Raw genomic sequence first — 20,779 nt, forward strand, 5'->3', positions numbered from 1 at the left:
GCCTAACCAATTTGCACTCAGTATAATTCTAACCATTGCAGGTGATGATATTTGAAGTTAGTTTGAATATATTTCATAACAGTGTAGTACAGGATTTTTTCAAAGTTTAATGTCCATCCCAATGGACATCAGGTGTTGGGAGATGTTAGCCAACACTCATTTAGGCACTCACCAGGCAATGTTCTGACATATCCTCAAGACTCAAGCTATAATTTTGAATGCATTTTTTATTTATTTCAGCTATTTTGGATGAATGTGCACTCATTTTACTAAAATGTGTCGTCATTTTTATTAAATCGTGCTCTCATTTTTATTAGATTGTGCACTGAATTCAGTGAAATGTGTGCTCGGTTTACTAAATAGTGTGTCCATTTTGCTAAATGGTGGGCTCATTTAGTCAAATTGTGCTATTTTTTTGTACAATGAGTGCACATTTTAGTACAATGAGTGCACTATTTACTAAAAAGAGTGATTTAGTAGACAAGCACACTATGTAGTAAAACGAGTGCACAACTTAGGGTGCGTTCGTAAATTCAATCTGACACTGAAAATAGAATAGCTCTCTGAAGTTCAAAAAACTAGTTTATTACATTTTACATAACATTTTAATATATTGTGTGCACGTTTTACTAAATTGTGCGTATGTTTACTAAATTTAGTAAAACGAGTGCACTATTTAGTATAACAAGCGCATGATTTAGCAATATGTGCACACAATTTAGTAAAATGAGCATATGTTTTCTGGATATACCAAAAAATATCTTGCAATGACTGCTCTAGGGTTCCGTACTAACCATATTACAATCTTTTCTTGTTAGTATAACAGTACCCAGAGTACGCTCTGGATGCTCTGAGAGTGTGACACTTTGAATAAACGAACGATAATTCCACCCACGGTCCAAATTTACGAACGGTTAAAAGTTTTAGAGTTGGCTCAGAGCGCTTGGAGTGGCAATTTACAAACGCACTCTTAGTAAAATAAGTGCATAATTCAGTAAAACGAGTGTATATTATCTTGATATACAAAAACAATCTTGCAATGACATCTCCTGGGGGGTGTCATTGCAAGATTTTCTATGTATTGAGAAAACATACACTCGTTTTACTAAATCATGTGCTCGCTTTACTAAATTGTGCGCTCGTTATACTAGATTGTGCACACATTTTTGTGTATTGTGCGCTCGTTTAACTACAGTACATAGTGTGTTCATTTTACTAAATCATGCTCTCGTTTTATTAAAAAGTACACTTATTTTACTAAATTGTGTGCTCTTTTTCCAAAAATTAAAATGAGAATGTGATAAAATAAAATGAGTGCAATTTAGCAAATGAGCCCACAATGTAGTAAAATAAACACACTGTTTAGTAAAACAAACACACGATTTACAAAATTGAGCGCACAATTTAGTAAAATGAGCACACACACTTTGGTAAAGCACATTCCCTCCATATACACAAGCAAATTTGTTGCAAACATACCCTCGGTGTTCCGTATTGGAACATGTAATTAAAAAATTCAATTTAATTTAAAGAAAACAACAGTGCAAAATGCAAAAAACAACGCAAACTGTGTGTGTATATTGAAAACTGCTAAACATTTTGTACTAGCACCACAGGTATTGTGTGGACGCAAACTGGCACATTAGTTAATGTGCATGTTTTGACCTGCTCATAGACATATAAAACCATTTAGACACATGCAAACATCCAGTTCCAAATGTTTAAGTCATATGTGATTATTACTTTTAATACTATATGTAAAAAAACATAGTGTTTTTTCCCTAAGTCCTCATGTCATTTTACACCTATTTAGTCGAGGCGTCCATTGTAATGGACATTAAAAAACAGTAATAAAGACATGATTTATCAAATAATTATATTTTCCCCTTTATTTCTACATTGGAGAGGAGTAAAAATCAGCTGAATAAATTTTTTTTTGCTCAACAGAAAAAAATCAGGTCTGAAGGGGTTAAAGCCTGTGCAGTTAAATCTAGGAGCTTCAAAAGCTTGTGGTGTCAGCTAAATAGCCAGCCTGGTAGCAGCTAGAAGCTAACGTCAGATAATGTAGCGTTAGCTTCCCAAGTTAGCTATAACATTTTCTACCATTAACCACATGACTGATTACCTAGCCAACTAGCCAGCTCTAACAATGGCTTAAATTAACACTTGACATAATCCCAACTCTACTAAAATGTCACTAAAGCACTAAGTAATGTCAGATCCCTGTTAGCACTAGCTTCTACCTTGCTTGCATAAATCAGGTTGACAGGGAGCTAAGATACTTTAGCAGCTCGTAGATAGTACAAGTTACCACACGAAGTCCTGTTAAAAGTTTAACGCTATCGACCATTATTAAAAACGCTACTTTAACGTTACTCACCTATGATTATTTTCCGCTCATGTTCGGTTACGTCCAATCCACTTTTAGACAGTTTCTTCAGAAGGTCTACTTTGGTTGTCAGCACAGCAAGAGACATCATTCTTCTCCCTGCTCAGCCTCAGATCTACCCACGGGCCACGGCACCGACCGTTAAAATCTTAATGGAACACTCTGACGGCCGACGTTACGTAGCCTACACAGCACTGTTGAGCTTGCTAACTTATTAGCTCGTACACACATCATCAACCTCACTCCTGACTTATTTGTTTGTAATAAAAACGGGATTGTTAGACTATTCAATCCATATTTCTCATCTCATTTTCAAAACCAAATCATAATATATCCTAACTTTTTAAATAAATGTATAATCCCCCACGATTTCTCACAATCGTCCTCCATGTTTTTATTTTTGGCGAGGTCGAGAGTTCTAGCAGGACAGGCGATCTGATTGGCTGACGTATGGCTAATGGCCTAGTTCATGGGTACAAAACCCTATGGTACTTTCACAAATCTTGTACTTTGAAAGGTACAACATTGTATCACAGAGGTTCAGTTCTGTATCCTTCAAGGTACAGCAAACTGAAAGGAACAATTTGGTACCTGAAGGTTTAATACTTGTACCCCTGCGTACCTTTTTTTCTGAGAGTGCATGATGCTGGTTACAGTAACATCTAACATTTCACGTATTAATAAAATATCCATATAATAATTTGAATATACAATAGAATTAGAAAGGCTAATGAGTAATGTTGTAAGTGTGTAGGCATCTAGGCTATACTGTATAATACTGTCTATATATACCTGCATATTCATATACTGAACTACACATTGATGCATTAATAATGCTATAATACAATGACACCTGTAGGTATAGGTCAGTGTGTGTAGGCTACCATCCAACTTTAAGGAAACTATAAGGAACTTGCCTATGTTGGGGGCTGCAAGCAGGGGTCACTAGACCCACAAGTCTTGTCAATCTAATGATAATAATAATAATAATAATCTGCAGCCAAAGAGGCAACAGGAGCCAGCTAAAAACCTTATTTACTGGGGCACAGCAGTTCAAAATTGGGGCACGTGCCTCAGTAAAAGAGGTCTAGCGACGCCCATGGTTGCAAGACCAAGACACTTGATTGGTAAACCCTTACAAATATGAAAGAGAGGTTTGATTCACTAAATGGGAGGTTTTTAGTCTCTTTAGTCTGTTTCATCTCATGTTGATTAACCTCCATAGAAAACACTTTTGTAGGCTTAGGCTACAACTCTTGCTTTGAACTATACGAAAGTGACTTGACAACACAACAAAGTGACATGACAACTGACTGAAAAACTGGCTGAAAGAAATAAATCATAAAATATTTGTCGTCCACAAATGTATGCAAAATTACCTCATCTGAATCTGTTTCCTATTGGTCCACACGACAATTTGTCAGAAGGACTCCCCATGCACAAAGGCTGCAGGGATGAAGTATGTAAACTCTCATTTCATAACATCATTTAGTGTAAGGCCTATAGTGCGGGAATGATGCCAAAAACCTCCCTTCCTACCAACCGGTGGATCCATCAAACGTCATGTCAAACGCCTACCAGCACGTTCATTGCTTTATCATGCAACAACAAATGTGTAGCTACCTCTCCTGAGGTTTTGTTTTTGGTGCATTTTGAAAAAATAGTCCACTAGGTGGCAGCATAAAGGTTTTGTTTTTGGTGCATTTTGAAAAAATAGTCCACTAGGCTATTAATAATTTTCTACTGTCTTAGATTTTAGTTTCACATTGCAAGTAACGCTTAACATAACCAATAGGGCTACAAATTGTGGTTAACTAGTGTCGATAGCCTATTGCGAGTAGTTGTGAACCATAGGAACTTTAATCGTAGCTTATAGCCAAATTGAAATAAATGCGAATTTATGATAAGCCTGTCAGTTCGACTGGCGACCCACAGTGTGATAAGCAGGTTCCCCCGAGCAGTCTGCATTGCTACACTGAGGGCTTCTCTGTCTGCTGATGTTTTGCTCAAAGGTCCAGGCGGTCCACATATCCTTCATGCCATTTCAGCTGAAAACACTTCTCATTTGTTAGCCTACTTAATAAACGTATCTTTATTAGTGTCAACATTACAGTATTTAGGCTATGTTAATCTCAAGCCACTCTAAGAAATGGCTAGGCATACTTTTACAGTATCAGCACAGCAAAATCTATTCAGATTGCAGTCCGAGGGATATTGTCCATAAAACGTTGTTAAACTTAGCCTATAGGCTAGGATACATAATCACATATTTGGAGATGATTCGAAGTGGGCTCATATGCTTCCATATGATGTAAGAAAGAGAAAGTGTGGTAAGGCCAGCCTATGGCATTTCTCATATCTCGCAGATAATTGGTTATAGTCCTGTTTGATGGTTATTACGCATAATAATTTAAGCAACAATAGCAATAGCTTGTCACTAATAACGACACAAATAGACTAATGAATGTTCATTTAATGAAGTTTCAACATTGTACAGTTTTCCTACATGTATTCATGTCCCACACAAGCCTATATGTAGGGGAGAGCGGGGTTAGATGTCACACGGGTAAGTTGTCACATGTGTTAGATCTCAGCCACTCAAGGGCACTGGTCAAAACTGTTAATACAGAAATTATCAGAATTAGTGTCAGAGGTCATCTACGTTGGAATTTAAAATGAAAGATTTATTACCTTGATGTGAGACAACTTTTTAAAGTTAAAGATAAAGTAAAAAAAAGTTAAAGTTAAAACTGTTACACAATGGGTTGACAATAAAATAATTAGTACCATTTAGAAGTATAAAGAGAGAGCTACAATTCAGTTACCTTTCATCATAGCTAAACATGTGGCTGCTGGCCATCAAAAGAGCTAGCAATGTCAGTTGGGGTTGGTTGTCACATTTTTTGTGGGGTTAGTTGTCACATGTTGGCCTATGGACTCTTCCATATTTCATTATATCATCATATTACCTTGGTTTCAATAGGGATTTAATCTAAATAGTCTAAAAAACAACTTAAAACATAATGAAAAGAACATACCTGATGTTTCCTGTTCATGTTCTCAACGCATAAGATGTATGTAGTTTTGCATTTCAATGAAATTAAACTTTTTACATTATTTTTAAGAATGTATAAATTTTTCATTTTTATCCCATTGGAATAACATTGGGACAACTAACCCCATAGCGTGTGACAACCTACCCCGTGATGGTGATGGTTGTCACATTTGCGCAAGGTGCATTTGACAGCCCACATCCTTCTAACTGACTGGATTCAAGCAGATCAAGGTCCCTCCATTTGTACCTAACACATGAGGCTTCCTTTATGTCCTGAAAGGGAATTTGTGCAGGACACGGTTTTTGTGGAAACTAATTTTAAGTAAAAAGTGTGACATCTAACCCCGCTCTCCCCTATCCATCATGTTCCAACAGAATAAGTACATGTTGCACCAATTCTGGGCACATGTTGGATACGTGTAGGTTCATGTAGGTATATGTAGGCTGCTTATAAAAAGGCAATTATTCTGATACATGTAAGTAAGGCGGGTGGTATGACGTTCGGTTGGTCGATCGGTTGGTTGATCAGATGGATGGTCGGAAGGTTTTAGGCATGATTCCCGCGCCATAAAGGCCTACGTCTGCCCCCTTGAGGATAAACGTAATCTTGTATACAAATTTACCACCACGAGAGAAGGTGGAGCTACTATTTGAAGGGAACGCCTGCGCACTAACGTGAGCCAATCTTGCGCAGGTAAGATACTAGTATCGGAGGTTGGTGGATTGTCTCGAGTTTCAACAAGTGTATCGCCTGGCCCCTGCCCTCCAGTTAAGATATAGATGCTTGTTAAAGCGCTCTCTTAAACTTCCTCGTTTGGATGTGATATTTTCTTCCCAGATTGATTTCAATGTTCTGTGCCGCATGGATTTTTAGTCAAGTGGATAAGTTTATAAGTCTGACGTTAGCCACCTACGCTAGCTAGCTACAAGAAGAGTCTGTAGTAAGGTTAGCTTACAAGCTAGCTGCTACCTGTGTTTCCGTTTATGGACATCCAGTAGTCTAGCTAAGGAGTAACTCAAGTGGAGGGTGAGTACAACATGTCACGATTACATAAATTATGTTTATGGTGTTAAGTATATCTTTGTTTGTCTCTTCTTTCAGTTACATAATTTGCTAATCAGTTAGCAACCTGTTGCATGTTTCATCAAGTTTGGTATTAGCGATGCTAACAATATATTCCTTGTCATGAGTCTAGTCTAGTTAGCCACCTGTCAACAGTAACGTTAGCTGTCAATTATTAGCGTGCAAGTGAACTTTGTGGTGGTAAAAGTCGTATTATTTTATCTAGAGTAACTTGTGAATAAACTAAAGAAAATCGATCAACTTGGCGTTGTACGTTTAACTTCAGCCCGTAACTGGAGTCTGTAAACAAGATGATGGATCATGCAAGATGATTCAGACAATGAATTGTACCATCAGGAAGTAGCTTGGTTATTAACACAGCGAAGTTGCACTCGTCCAGTCGATATATTTTTATGTAAACAACTCATAACGTAATGTTAATGTTCAAGTGGTCATGTTTAAAATTCAGTGCTGCCAACTTTGAATGTCAACTCGTCCCTGTTTTATGGACCACCGCCCGCTACACCTCGTCTGCTTTGGTCGCTTCAGAACAGGCAGACTGGGAGACCCCATCAAATGAGAATAATCCTTCAGTGTCTGGAGCATATTAGTTACAGCATAATCGCAAAAGTGGATGTCCCAAGGATGTCTTGTTCTGTTATCTCATTAGTAGACAGACACAATAGGCTAGGCTCTTTGACAGACATCCCACCCAATGACTGACACTTAAAATATCGTCAAGCCATTGGCTTTGTGTATTTTGCTTCAACAGAAGTCTTGCATTATTATTGCATTGTGTGATGTACATGATCATGCATGTAAGGAGTTATGATTTATGAGACTGTGCTAGTTCTTTGCCTGATGCTGCGGCTTAGGCATGCTTTGAGTCCGTCCCCCCCCCCCCCCCCCCAATGCATTCTCCTGCATTCCTGTCCAGGCTTCAGAGCAAGTCTAAACGAGCTCACCTTACCTGGAGATCTGAAGGAATGAACTTCCTCAGGCTCTGTATACATTAGGCCTTCACCACAAACACACAATTGTGTCCTCAAGGAATGCCCATGGTTGTGAGTTTGTGCTACAAAAGCTGATTTTATTGTTGAATTATTTGTGCCTGTTGATCTCAGTTGTTTCAATCCAGGTCATTGTAATATTTGTGCTGTTAAAGGTGCCAATGTAAATGGAAGATCATTAACTAGATGTCTGTCTACAGTAAACATGAGTTGTGGGATGGTTCTGCTCTTGACCTGGGAAAACTGATAAAAGAGCGGGTGGATTTGACCCTGTACTATTTGTCAACATTAGTGTTGTTTTTTAAAAGCGAGGCTCACACAATGGGTACTTGTTAGGACCAGGTCAACCCCCTTCTGTGAGATACCCCCTTCCATTGAATTCATACTGCACCCCTAATGAGCCAGGGAGAGTGCTGGGGTGAGCCTAATATGCTGGGGGACATCGCTCTCTCTCTCTCTCTCTCTCTCTCCCTCTCTCTCTCTCTACTCTATCCCTATCTCTCTCCCTCTGTCCCTCTATCCCTCTCATCTCCTGCCGTTGTCAGCGATGATTGCTGTTCGTTTCCATGCTTGGCTAGCAGTCCAAGTCCACTGAAAATAAACCTTGAGCACAGCCAGTGCGACTCTGTTAAAGTGTAATCAGCCACTCAGCTCTCCTCTACTAAGGTCACACTACACTCTACTTATCTCTCTTTTTCCTCTCTCTTTTTTCTCTTCTCTTTCTTTTCTCTCATTCCCTCTACCTCTCTCCCCCTCTCTTTCTATCAGTCTCTACCCTCTAAGAAAACTCACATGTATCAGGTAAAGACTGTTTGGTCTTATCTGGCACCTGTAGTCTAGCAATAGGGCTGGACCTTTGCAGATTTGCGGTCTGTTTCAGCAGCTTGGGGAATTTATGGTGCATTAATATGGGTGATAATTGCAGGGATTTCTACTCTGCTATGTACTTTCACTGTACCAAACTGTGGACAGATCTTTCAGAAACCTGTCAATCAGGTTCTGGTGTTTTCTATGAAAGGTGTGTTTGGCTAGGTGTGTGTGTCGGGTGTCACAATATGTTTGTTAGAATTTTCCTTTCATGCCAGGAAATAATTTGTGAAGTGCTAAGGCTCACACATTTTGTTGAGCTAGCAGCAATGTATTTATCAGCAGATTTAAATGCCACTCACTGGCCCTCAATGGCTTACTAAGAGTCACATGACTTCTGGGGTCGTGACAGTTTTGAATTGTGTCAGTCTGGGAGCAAGGACATTTCATTTGATTTAGCAGGTGCTTTTATCCAAAGCGACTTAAGCCATTCTTACACCAGAAGACTTTGACAAGATTTGGGAAAGATTCTTGAAAGATTGTAAGTTAGTCTTTTGAGTAAAGCTTGAATCAGGGGGGAATTAGTTAAAAGACTCAATCTTTCAAGAATCTTTCCAAAATCTTCTGATGTATGGGTAGCATATGTCAGTTATATTACAAGGGTCATTGTCCCTGAATCAACTCGGGGTTAAGTGCCTTGCTCAAGGGCACAACGGCGGAAGCCAGGAATTGAACCCACAACTTTTCAGGCTACTGCATGTTAGCCCAGCTCCTTAGCCACTACTCTACCACCAAGGAGGTGAGCCATGTCTGGGGTTGCATCATTTATACAATATCTGTGTCAGAAGTGATCAAATGGACAGACATCATATATTTAGCCAAGAGCTGGAATGTAAACAATTATATCAGTAGTCCATGATGCGGTCAACATCGAAATGTCCACACTTTATTGTTAGGGGTACAATGATGGCGAACACACACATACTGCTTCCATTGCTGGCAGCCATTTTTATCCATTCAGTTGCATTGTATTTTCAATACTGGTTATAAGCAAAGGAAGAGCTCTTTTCCAAAATGCTAGCCTATATTCTCCATGTTAATGTTTTTTTTGTTTTCCAAGTAATTTCAGTGGAACTGTAATTGGGTTATTGTTATTTGTCTTATCTTTACTCAATCAAAATAACACAATTGCACTTTTATTGATATTACCTGAAATACACAATTAAATAACTTGACTTATTAGGCCTAATGCAACAGCTGCAACCACAGGCAGCCTATAGTGCCTCAAGAGGCTACTGCTTCCCTACACGGTGTAGGTTGGATAGGATGGGACCTAGCCCATGTGGAAGACTCTCTTGGAAAACTGTCAAACTGTCAAACCTATCTCCCTAAAGCTTATTTTCCAGTAAGGTTTAGGAACTGAGGAGCTTTCTGGAGTTTTCCATGATGCAGCGGTACTTTGGTATGAAATGATAATTGCAATTTACTTTCTAATGGTGTTCAGGAACTTGACTTCAGGAACTTCTAATGTGGTTCAGGAACTTCAGGTAGTTGACTGAAGAGTCCAGAAGGAACTATGAGTTAGTTTGCATGGAGGTGTACTATTTTGCATTTGAAGTAGCCTATTTAATTGTAATACTTGCATCTGACAAGTCAGCTATGTTCGGTGTCCCAAGCTGCCCTCTAACAGTTCCTGGGCCAGGGACTACCTGTGGAGTTGGAACTAAACCAGGGTGAAAGGATCAGCTGAGCCAAATTTGGCCCCGGTCCGCTGCGTTGGAAATGACCGTAAAGCTTTAGAGTTCTGAAAATAGTTCCCCTGTGTTTATAATAAAAGGCCCTTAAAAGTGCAGCCGTAGAGCTTTTTCTGTTTACCCTCTGGGATGGGTAATGTCAGCAGCACGCTTGTAGGGGTCTGCGTCTCTGTCTGTGTTCGTGTTCTCGTTCCTGGCGTGCTGTCCTGGCCTGCTCCCCTCCACAGGATATCTGAGCGGGACGGGCTCTGGGAGGAAAGCAGTGTCTGACTCTGCACCCCTCTTCTTCCCCTCTCCTCCTCCTCCTCCTCCGCTGAATAATTTGTATTTGTGCCGCGGCGTCTGTGTGACTCTAAACCTCCCTTACAAGGCATCAGCCTCACTGTTGCAGGCTGCAAGCAAGCACACACACACACACACACACATACACGGGCATCATTGCCAAAAGTACCTTTGGACTCGTGTGCTTTCTGATTGACAGGTCCAGGAAAACTGCAGGCATTTGCAGGGAGGTCTCTGGCTGTGCTTTGAGCAATGCTGCATGCCAACATGTCCATTTCTGTTGTCCAAATGCAGATAGCACATTTTGCTTGGGAGTAATTGGTGTGCAGACTTTCTTTATATTGGCCTAGCACCCATAGCTGTTCCCTCATGAAAAAAAAAAAAGAAATTTCATCTACGACTAGATCTGGTCCATTTATTTATTATTTAACATTCTCTCTCTCTCTCTCTCTCTCTCTCTCTCTCTCTCTCTCTCTCTCTCTCTCTCTCTCTCTCTCTCTCTCTCTCTCTCTCTCTCTCTCTCTCTCTCTCTCTCTTTCTCTCTCTGAGGTCATTGGATGTTTGTCCACCTCCATCAGTAAGCAAGTCAGGTGTCTGAACTTGCCCACTCAGCTGCTGTGCTCCTGAGTGTTTGCCTTTAAGGCTTTACACACAAACTGTACACACACTCTAAAGTGGCCTAACTGGTTCAGGCAGCCTGAGACTAATTCTGTGACCTGACATTTAAAAGACATTCATTCCATATTCCTTTGTGGGGCAGATTGTTTTTGTTACATTTTGATGTGGTATTTGTAAAGAGGGCCTAGCCTAGCTGCTAGACTCGATTCACCATGTGTATTATGATGGCTTAGTTGTTATCATGAGAGTATCTCAGGACATCTGGCTCTTAGGCTCAATCCATCTGTTTTGTGTCAGGCAGAGAGAACATTGTGGCGGTGTCTGTCTTATTTGGTTGCACTCTCTGTAATTAGGCTACACTGCTGTTGTCTACAGCGGGCATTTTCATACACAGCTGTGGCCCACCATGGCCTGCTGGGGGTCTGTGAAGGCATAGGTGGTCGCCCGGCCATGCGTTAAACAATAGTGGCTAAGGAGCTGGGCTAGCATGCAGTAGCCTGAACAGTTGTGGGGTCAGTTGTGGGTTCCCAGCTTCCACCTTTGTGCCCTTGAGCAAGGCACTTAACCCCAAGTTGCTCTGGGGAGAATGGCCCTTGTCATATAAATTACATACGTAAATTGCTTTGGATAAAATCATCACACAGTCAGTTGGTCAGTCAAACCCTTGGACCACAGCAATGGCCTCTCAACGTCCATGACCTTGCAGGTATTTTCTCTCCTTTTGAACGCTCCTTCCTCTCCTTTGTGTCCATTGACAACGTCTCATGCACTTAGTCTCCATCCATGACGTAAACTGCGGTATCAGAGCACAGAGCACGTGGGAGAAACTGGTGGCGGCGTAGGAAGTACTGCATGTTCAAGGGCACTGAGTGTGGTGCTGAGGCTTTGTTGTGTCCTCTCTCTTTCCCCACTCAAAGGTCCACCTTAGGAGAGAGTCAGAAGATTTGAGAGAGACGAAGGCCACTGTGGTCAATCACCTGATCCTCTGCAGTCACAGTGGAAAGCAAAGACATGACCCCAATCTGACGATTTCCTGGGTGAGCAAATACAATTCATGTAAGTTCTGCTTCTGGAATTCCACCTCTAAGTTGACCATATCTCAATGTGTCATGTGTCATGTTTATGGTCATGTTTTTGTCTTGTCTTGTACTGGTAGGCAGGGTGTCGTTATGATTGTGTTGACTGTATACCACAGTGCAGTAGTGTCTCACGTGTTCTCCATAATATGTAGGTCACTCCCAACCTTGAGCTCTCTCACACACACATACGCACCCAGACACACACATACACGTCCTTAGCCTTGTGTACCAGGTGGAGCATGTGAAAAGTGCTTGTTTTGGAGCACTGCACTTTGAACAGAAACATTCCAAAGTGCTGGCCAATACCACATACACACCTCCACCACCTCTCCCTCTCACTTGACTTCCTGTTTGAAGGACACGCCCCCTCCGCTGGAAGCCAATGCTGAGCCCTCGTCTGGGGTTGTCATGCCGACGGATTGACTCACACCAATGGCTGCTCCGGTGCACAGATTAAAACAGCCAGGCCTTGAGCCTTATTAGGTGCGGCCGCAAGTGCACTCCCCCAGCTCCTGCTAAACAAGCTCAAAGTGCACCATGGGGCCTGGTTGGATGTGTGGCCAAAGCTGGCTTTAATAGTCATTAGGCTTCGGAGGGTAGGTAACTGACACTAGTAGTGTCTCATTGAGGAAGAAATCTCTCGTCGCAATCTCTCAGTGGAACACAAGAGGTGTGTGATGTAGTTGCCATAGCATTCCAAATTTAGTTCTGGAACTGTCAGCAGTGAGGGCAAAGAGACTTCCAGGCAGCATTAAGTTCTGAAGTGCTTTGAGAGCTTTGTTGTTGAGCACAAAAGAGTCTAGCTGAACACAGTCCATTTACCACGTACCAGTCACCTCGTACAGTCTGTGTCATTGTTCATCGAGCGAGAGTCTCTCCTTTGAATGAGCGTGTCTGTCTTCCTTTTTTTTTTCTTTCTCGGAGTTTCACTCTTGTTGTTCTCTCGTTGCTATTTGCCTATTTTACTTTGCATCCCCCTCACTTACGTTAAGCTCTTTCATTGTCGTTTCGCTCCAACGTTTTTACGCGCGGGATGTGAAACCCGTGACGTGTCGCACCCTACTGGATTGGAGCCGCAGGCGGAGGAGCCGACGCTGTGATTGACTGAAACCACGTTTTGCACAATCGCAAGCGCTCGTGATGCAACCCCGTCAGTTCCACCAACAGATCCCGCGTCCAGTCCGTCCAGTCGCTCTCACACACCTTTTACACAATTACCAGCACGTGTGACGCAACTGGAGGATCAAATCCACCACTGATTCCCAGCCTCAGCAGTGTTCACTCTCAGTCACTCCTGCATTCAGCAGGGCTGTGCGCTCACTTCTTTCTGGTGCTACAGATGTTGATCATTTTGTAGCACAATACACATAATTGTTACACACACCTCATCTGTAGGCTACACTCTTAGAAAACATTTGAAATAAGGTGTCACCGGTGCTGGTAAATCATCCATAGCACAGACTGACTTGTTTTTGGAGCATCCTGCACAGCCTTGTTCACTCACTCCTGCTCTCATTCAGCCCAGTGCCACTCTGTTCCAAGCCACAGTGCCACCAGCCAAAGCCTTCAGACGGAGAGTCATTAGTTTATAGCTGCTGAAACGCTGGCAGATGTTTGTATTATCCTCGCCTCAGTTTAATATGGTTTTGGACTCGGAACAGCTCCCCAGCATGAGCGTGTGTGAGTGTGGGTGTCTGTGTTTATGTTTACACGTGTACACATATAAGAGTGTGTGTGTCTGTATGTGCATGTGGTTGTGTCTGTATGTGCACACGTGTGAGAGTCTCTGTGTGTGTGTGTGTGTGTGTGTGTGTGTGTCTGTATGTGCATGTGTTTGTGTCTGTATGTGCACACGTGTGAGAGTCTCTCTCTGTGTGTGTGTGTGTGTGTGACTGTGTGTGTGTGTGCATGTATGTTTACACGTGTGTGTGCACGCATACGTGTAAGTGTGTGTGTAAGGTAAACACAGCTTGCCGCTGGCTTTGTCCACCAGCCTAGTCTGCAGGGCTAATCATTGCGGGGTTTAGCTGGGCTCACTCTCCCTCCCTCCCCTTCCTCCTCCCTGAGTCCAAGCCACACAGTTGGGTAAGCAGGGCCAAACACTGGCCTGGGAAGTGTTGCATTGAGTGACCTGACTAAGGAAATGGAAACTGGCGGAGGTCTGCGGATGGATAGAGCGTTTAGTGTTTGTGGAGAATGAGGTGCGGAGATTGCCTCTGAGGTTGTTAAAGTAGCAGGAAGGAGTTTTGGTTTGAAACTAGTGAGCCAACTACCTAAAACACACACACACACACACACACACACACACACACACACACAGGCACACACTTTAACTGGACTTCAGACTGGATATGCCAATATAGTGTGCGTTTGTGGGCAGGCTCATCCTAACACTCTTCTCTGCTCTCTGCAGGACCCTCTGGCCACAGCGGTTTGGACTCTGGGATGGAAAACCGAGGTAAGCGTCGTCCAAGGTCTAAGCGTAAGTCTCCCTAAGATACCTCCCATTAATGCTTGTTAAAATAGCCTCATTGAAACGCAGCCAGGCTACTAATGAACTCCGGAGGTTTGGGCACCTCGAGCGGCCGAATTCACTACTCACAAATCACCCCTGCCTGTGGCGTAATTGTGTATACCTGACTAATCCCTCCAACACACACACACACACACCCACACACACACTCAATCCCTCATACACGCGCACACAGTCACCCAACCATACACACACACACACACACACACAAACAAACATATCACACACTGCAAAGAGACACAAACAAATCAACAGTTCTCTCACGGATGTGCACATATACTGTACACACACATGCATGTTCACACAGCTGCACACACACACACACATACACAAATTACTTCCACTAAAAAAAAAGTTTGTACAGGGTTTTAAAAATGTGGCTTTATTTGATTTTCACCTATTGATATGATTTACTTTCTGCTGGCTCACCCTTGGCAACCGGACAACTGAAAGTAGAGTTGTCACTGTAAACCAACAGCGATCGATTGTAAATCAACTAAGTGAAGTACTAAGTGAGTTTCGCTGTTCCCGTGTGTGTGTGGGTGGGTGTGTGTGACTCATAGCGGTGGTGTTGACACAGTGGGTTATTATCAGATTGTGCTTTGCCCTGTTGGGAGAGAGCAGTTGCTCACACCTTCAGGACTCCCTCAGACAGGACCTACGTGTCCGGAATCCTCAGCGCGGCAGGTTTCGCTCAGCATGGACGATATCTCTTTAGAAGAGGAAAGCCTGTCAGGTACTCAAATACTCGTTCTTCCGGCGCTCACATTATAGGGGACTAGAGCCCAATGGAATATCTCCGATGACTTTTTGTGTCAGTAGTTTGACAACTTCCTCGTTGTGGAAAACCCTACAGGAGTGGCCAAGGCAGTAGAATTGAATATGGGACATACAGTAGTGCCTGGGTTGGTGAGTCACGTAAGAAACCTGATCGACGTTGACTGTTTAGTTTTCTGAATGGGACAAAACAAATTATTGGATCTTGAAAGGATGTGTTGAATAGTGATTTCCTGTTTGACTGCTGTGCTGGTGTTGGTTCAGGCGGCGGTGGTGGATTAGAGCACTTTTGGTCATGGCACGACAGTAAAACGGAGATCAATACTCTAATGAAGTTCAGGGAGTTTAGATCAGAGACATCGCAGGAGAGGAGTAATCGGCTCCTGAAGAGGTTGACTTTCCTCTTCATTGACTTTTGTAGTGGAGCAGTGAAACTCCAAATTATCTGAGACGTGTGTGTGTGTGTGTGTGTGTGTGTGTGTGTGTGTGTGTGTGTGTGTGTGTGTGTGTGTGTGTGTGTGTGTGTGTGTGTGTGTGTGTGTGTGTGTGTGTGTGTGTGTGTGTGTGTGTGTGTGTGTGTGTGTGTGTGTGTGTGTGTGTGTGTGTGTGAGAGATACAGGCTCTGTGGTGTGAGTGATCTTATGCTATGTGTTCTTTCTTACTAACCTGAGCTGGGTTGGAGACGAGGATGGCACAAAGGGAGTGTAGGACACTAGACACACACTACACAGACACGTGAATACGGTTGCTGAGTGACATTTGAATGAGTTGACAGTCATATTCAAATTTGCAATGGTCTCTTAATTTTGAATATGACCAACAACTCATTCGAATATCTTTTTATCTATATATATATATATATATATATATACACACACACACACACACTCTCACTCTCATTCTTTCTCGCTCTCTCTCTCTCTCTCTCTCTCTCTCATGCTTACCTTTACTTAATAGGCCTACAGTATGTCCACGCATTGTGGCATACGCTCACATGATGGCACACACAAATGCAAACTTGTGTGCACACACACACACTCACTCAGAGAGACAGACAGAGAGGACTTGTCAGGAAATCAACACAAGAGAGGATTAAAAGGCAAGATCCTTTCATCCCTGGCTCGCCCAGTGTTCTTGTCCTGGTAAAAATAACCTCTCTCTCTCTCGCTTTTCTTTCTCTCTCTCTCTCTCTCCTCTCTCTTCTCTTTCTCTCTCCCTCTCCTCTCTTCTCTCTCTTCTCTCTCTTCTCTCTCTTTTCTCTCTCTCCTCTCTCCTCTCTCCTCTCTCTCTCTCTCTCTCTCTCTCTCTCTCTCTCTCTCTCTCTCTCTCCAACAACACTTCCACCTCCACTTCTCCCCGCACCACCTCCAGCCCTTCCTCCTTTCACCCCAGATAGGGCTCATCCCAAGCAGGGTTCAACTCATTTCATTCCCCATGGTGCTAGCTAGCCTTCCCCGCATTGGCTCAACTTTTGTTGTTGATGTTTTTTTCATTTGGTGCTGACCTCACAAGATTAACTTGTGGAAAAAAAAAATGTGACTTTGTTTCTGCTGACATGAGCAGGTTAATAGGTATGTAGATAAGCTACTACTCAGCTGACATACACAGAAATGTTGTGGCATATGTTCAAATGTTGTGGAGTCATGCAGGTAAAATGTCAAAAGTGTTTGTGTGATGACTCAGCGACTTTTACAGAGTTATGGAGAAAATGAATCCAAAGAACTGTGTGGTGCTGTTGTGTCTGATGTTGGTTTCTAGAAGCAGTGGGAGCGATGGGCTCGGCCAGGATGAGCGTGAACTTCCTTGCGAGTCTGTGCTGGGGTGAATATTTCCCAACACATCAAACAGAAAGGAAGACAAGCCTCTGCATGCCATAAATTCCACACTCTGTCTGAGCGGCGGTCTGCGTGTAGTGCCCATGTTGGGGCCCATAGAGGGCGCTGCAGTCAGCAAGACAGCGGGGACGGGGAGTGTTGCATGGATGCATTTGCCGCCAGTGCATACCAGCATCTTCTTTGCTAGAGATCCAGAAAAAGAATTACTGGTGACTTCCTCATTACTTGCTAGACCAAAGGAAGTGATGTTGGAATTGACTTGAAATAGAATAGTCAGCGTGTGATTATTTGGATGCTGTTGTAGGGTGTGAAACTAATTCAACTAAAGGTAGAGAGAGAAAGAAAATGAGAGAGAAATGAGAGAGGGAGAAAGAAAAAAAGAGGAGATAGATAGAGAGATGAACACCATCACACTTAAAATGGAAGACTGTCTCTCATACCTACCTACTCACATAAAGGAACTTCCTGCTACTGTGGAGATGATTTTCTGACTTGAATACTTTCTCTTCCCTCTTCCCTAATGCTGTTGTGCAACTGGACTCACTTCTGGGCTCGTGTCAGCCATGTGCACTTTGCACACTCAGCTGTAGCGTTGCCCAGCGTTCTGTGTCCAGCGTTCTCTGTCCAACGTTCTGCGTTCTGCCTCGTGACTCTCAGACCCCTCCCCTTGCACTGTGATGGAACCCGTCTGTTTTGAACCCGTCCTATTTGTTTTTGTTTCCTCGTCCGTCTGCGTTGCTTGGCATGGTTTCACTTCCGTTTGATAAGAGAGACGAGAGGCTGTTTTGGGTGTGTGTGTGTGTGTGTGGGGGGGGGGAGCAGACTGGTGTAATCGGGGGGAGAGTGTGTTTATGGGAGTTAAGGGAACTAATTAGTGAGTCATCATCGTACACTGTGAGTGAGGATCCCGCTCCTTTTGCAAGATCTGAAATAGATTTCCTCGAAAAATGATTCATTTACAAAAAGGGTGGGTTGTTTATAGTTGGGTCCAGACCATAGGTTGGTGGTGCTGTATGTATTAATAGCTGTGAAGAAGTAGCAGATATAAGAACTGAAGTTGTAAGATTTTTTTATCTGATATGACCCCAAATATCCTTAGGTTTACAGAGTATGAAGACACACAATCAGAGAAGAAGATATTCTCAGAGTGTCTTATCTATGGTAGAAATGTTGTGGCTTCTCAAGTCTTACTATTCTCATGTCTTTATTTTAGAGGTCTCTCTGAGACACGTACAGTACTGGTTTAGATGTGTAGGCTGCTCTGTGCTACTAAGATGATAATATTTAGGCTAGGTTTGTACTGGGTGAAAAGGCTGTCGTGAACTTGTTGATTTTTCTTGCCTAGCGTGGCAAGGCCGTAAGACTCGCTTGCCTGAAATGCGTCCGAAGTGTTTCATACATGTAGGCAGGTTTCTTCATCACTTCTCTATGATCAGAATCTGGGGTTGGAAACACTGTGTGTCCAAAGAGGAAAGAGGAAGGAAGGAAGAGGTGAAGTTGAGGAAGGCACATATACTGTAGGCCTACCCTGTGTTCAGAAATATCCACTCACTCCCTACATAGTACAACCACATATTCACTATGTAGTGCACAGTGTAGTAAGGGAGTGCACATATTCACTATGTAGTGCACAGTGTAGTAAGGGAGTGCACATATTCACTATGTAGTGCACAGTGTAGTGAGGGAGTGCACATATTCACTATGTAGTGCACAGTGTAGTGAGGGAGTGCACATATTCACTATGTAGTGCACAGTGTAGTGAGTGAGTGCGCATATTCACTATGTGGTGCACAGTGTAGTGAGTGAGTGCACATATTTATTATGTAGTGTACAGTAGTGCACATATTCACTATGTGGTGCACAGTATAGTGAGTGAGTGCACATATTCACTATGTAGTGAATTCACATAGCAGGTAATGTGCAGAGCTTAATGGCGTTTTCACACCAACAGCCTTTAGTGCATTTTAATCAAACTCGACTGTGTGAGCCCTTGTTTCGGTTTGTTTGTGTCCATCGGAATCCAACAATCGCACTCAGGTGCGCACCAAATTCGGTCCGGGACCTGCAAAAAGAGGTGGTCTCGCTCCGCACCATCTACCGAGCTCTGGTGCGGTCTCGCTGGTAAGAAAGCAAACCTGAAACAAACAGGTCCAACAATCTACTTGTAAGGAATTATGGGAGTTAAGATCACTGAATTGTGGTAAATTTAATTTCCTGTTCAATTCCTAAATAAATGGCATGCGTGATTGGTCCTAATAACTAGAACCGTGGACAAACGTGGATGCGTGAGGAGGTACAAACAATGTTTCATAGATACATGGTTGGCAAATGCAAATAAGATTATTGTCTAGTCGCAGTTGCAACTCATTCTCTCGCCCTACAAAACTGTCACCCCACAAAACTGCCGCTCCAGTGTGTGACTCAAAGAGTTGCTCATATGATCGGAAAGCACCAAAAAACCTGACCTGATGGATTAGTTTACTCAATTATTATTACACATTGTGGTCCATCTAGAAACAAGGCGTATGTGAAACGGTACCAGACCAAAGTCTGTATGCAACATTGGAACAATTTATTGCCTGCTGTGGAACAAACAATCAAACTCTAGGTCTGAAAACGCCCTAATTGGTTGACTGTTATAGTCCTTTTTCACAGTCATTTTAATATGAAATAGTAGGGCAGGCTCAAGTGTTGCTAAATACATTAATGAAGTCTCTGTTCAATTTAACTGTAGCAGGATGAGATCCTTAATTAATGCCATTAGTAACACCTTATCTTTCATTTAAAAGATGTCCGCAATGAAAACAGGTCCATAGAGTCCATTTGGTGTAAACACCACCTGGTGTATCACCTGACATTCTAGGAAGCCACTAATTCAGACTGTGGCTATGACCTTGTTCAGTGAGTGATTTCTTGACACTGTATACCTAAAACATGATGTAATTTCCTGTTTTATGAGCCTCAGTCGTGATATAGGCTAAATACAAAGGCCATGAAATGTATATTATTTACTACAAATTTATTTGTACAACTTGATTAGAACAAAAATCCTACTGTAAAGTTGATTTCAGTGTAAAAGTACTGTTATTGTTTTATGCACAATTAACATTGATCGCATCAGCATGTTTTTGGCTTGGAATTTCAAGAAGACGAAGGGCGAATAGCATGTGGAAATGGTATGATTGGAAAAAACAATCTTAACTGATCCCAACAGACACAAACAGTGTGGCCAGAGGCATGTCCGCCGTCACCTAGGTAACGCTACCGTATAGATGCAGCAAGACAACTTCGGCGTTCCGACGGACGGCTGCCTTTCAGGAGGAGCCGGGAATCCCATTGGGATTAAAGAGGGAAAACGAATGGAGCTAAACACTGGCAAATCCCTGGGGAAAATCGGCCTCTGTCACACAAGGCCCCAAGATCTGAGAGAGAGAGAGAGAGAGAAAGAGGCGGAGGGAGAGAAGGAGAGAGGGAGAACGAGAGAAAGGGAACAAGAGAGAGAGCCAGTGAGGGCCTATGAGGAACTCCTCTCAGAGCTGGGACGCCTGTGTGTGTGTGTGTGTGTGTGTGTGTGTGT

The 20,779-nt window shown here is 42.6% G+C and overlaps 1 protein-coding gene across 7 annotated transcripts in view; it reads left to right on the forward strand.

Annotated features, from left to right (window-relative positions):
- The first annotated feature begins 6,152 nt into the window (after positions 1 to 6,152).
- The window catches only part of phactr4a (phosphatase and actin regulator 4a), a 46,319-nt gene continuing 31,692 nt past the window's right edge, over positions 6,153 to 20,779 (forward strand). Inside the window, exons 1-3 of one of the 7 annotated variants that reach the window (XM_076302226.1) lie at positions 6,153 to 6,471; positions 11,896 to 12,034; positions 14,471 to 14,539. In XM_076302226.1, the coding sequence (XP_076158341.1) occupies positions 14,503 to 14,539 (37 nt within the window). In that variant the 5' untranslated portion in view covers positions 6,153 to 6,471; positions 11,896 to 12,034; positions 14,471 to 14,502. Of the gene's footprint in view, positions 6,472 to 11,895; positions 12,035 to 14,470; positions 14,540 to 15,020; positions 15,327 to 20,779 lie in introns of those variants that run through there. The other 6 variants (XM_076302230.1, XM_076302227.1, XM_076302231.1 and 3 more) reach the window with 6 other exon arrangements.

Source organism: Alosa pseudoharengus, unplaced genomic scaffold (assembly GCF_046254945.1).
Source record: "Alosa pseudoharengus isolate Yale_2024_CS ecotype anadromous, Long Island Sound unplaced genomic scaffold, YU_APseudo_1.1 YU_APseudo_1.1_scf_23, whole genome shotgun sequence".
In the NCBI taxonomy this organism is placed as follows: Eukaryota; Metazoa; Chordata; class Actinopteri; order Clupeiformes; family Clupeidae; genus Alosa; species Alosa pseudoharengus.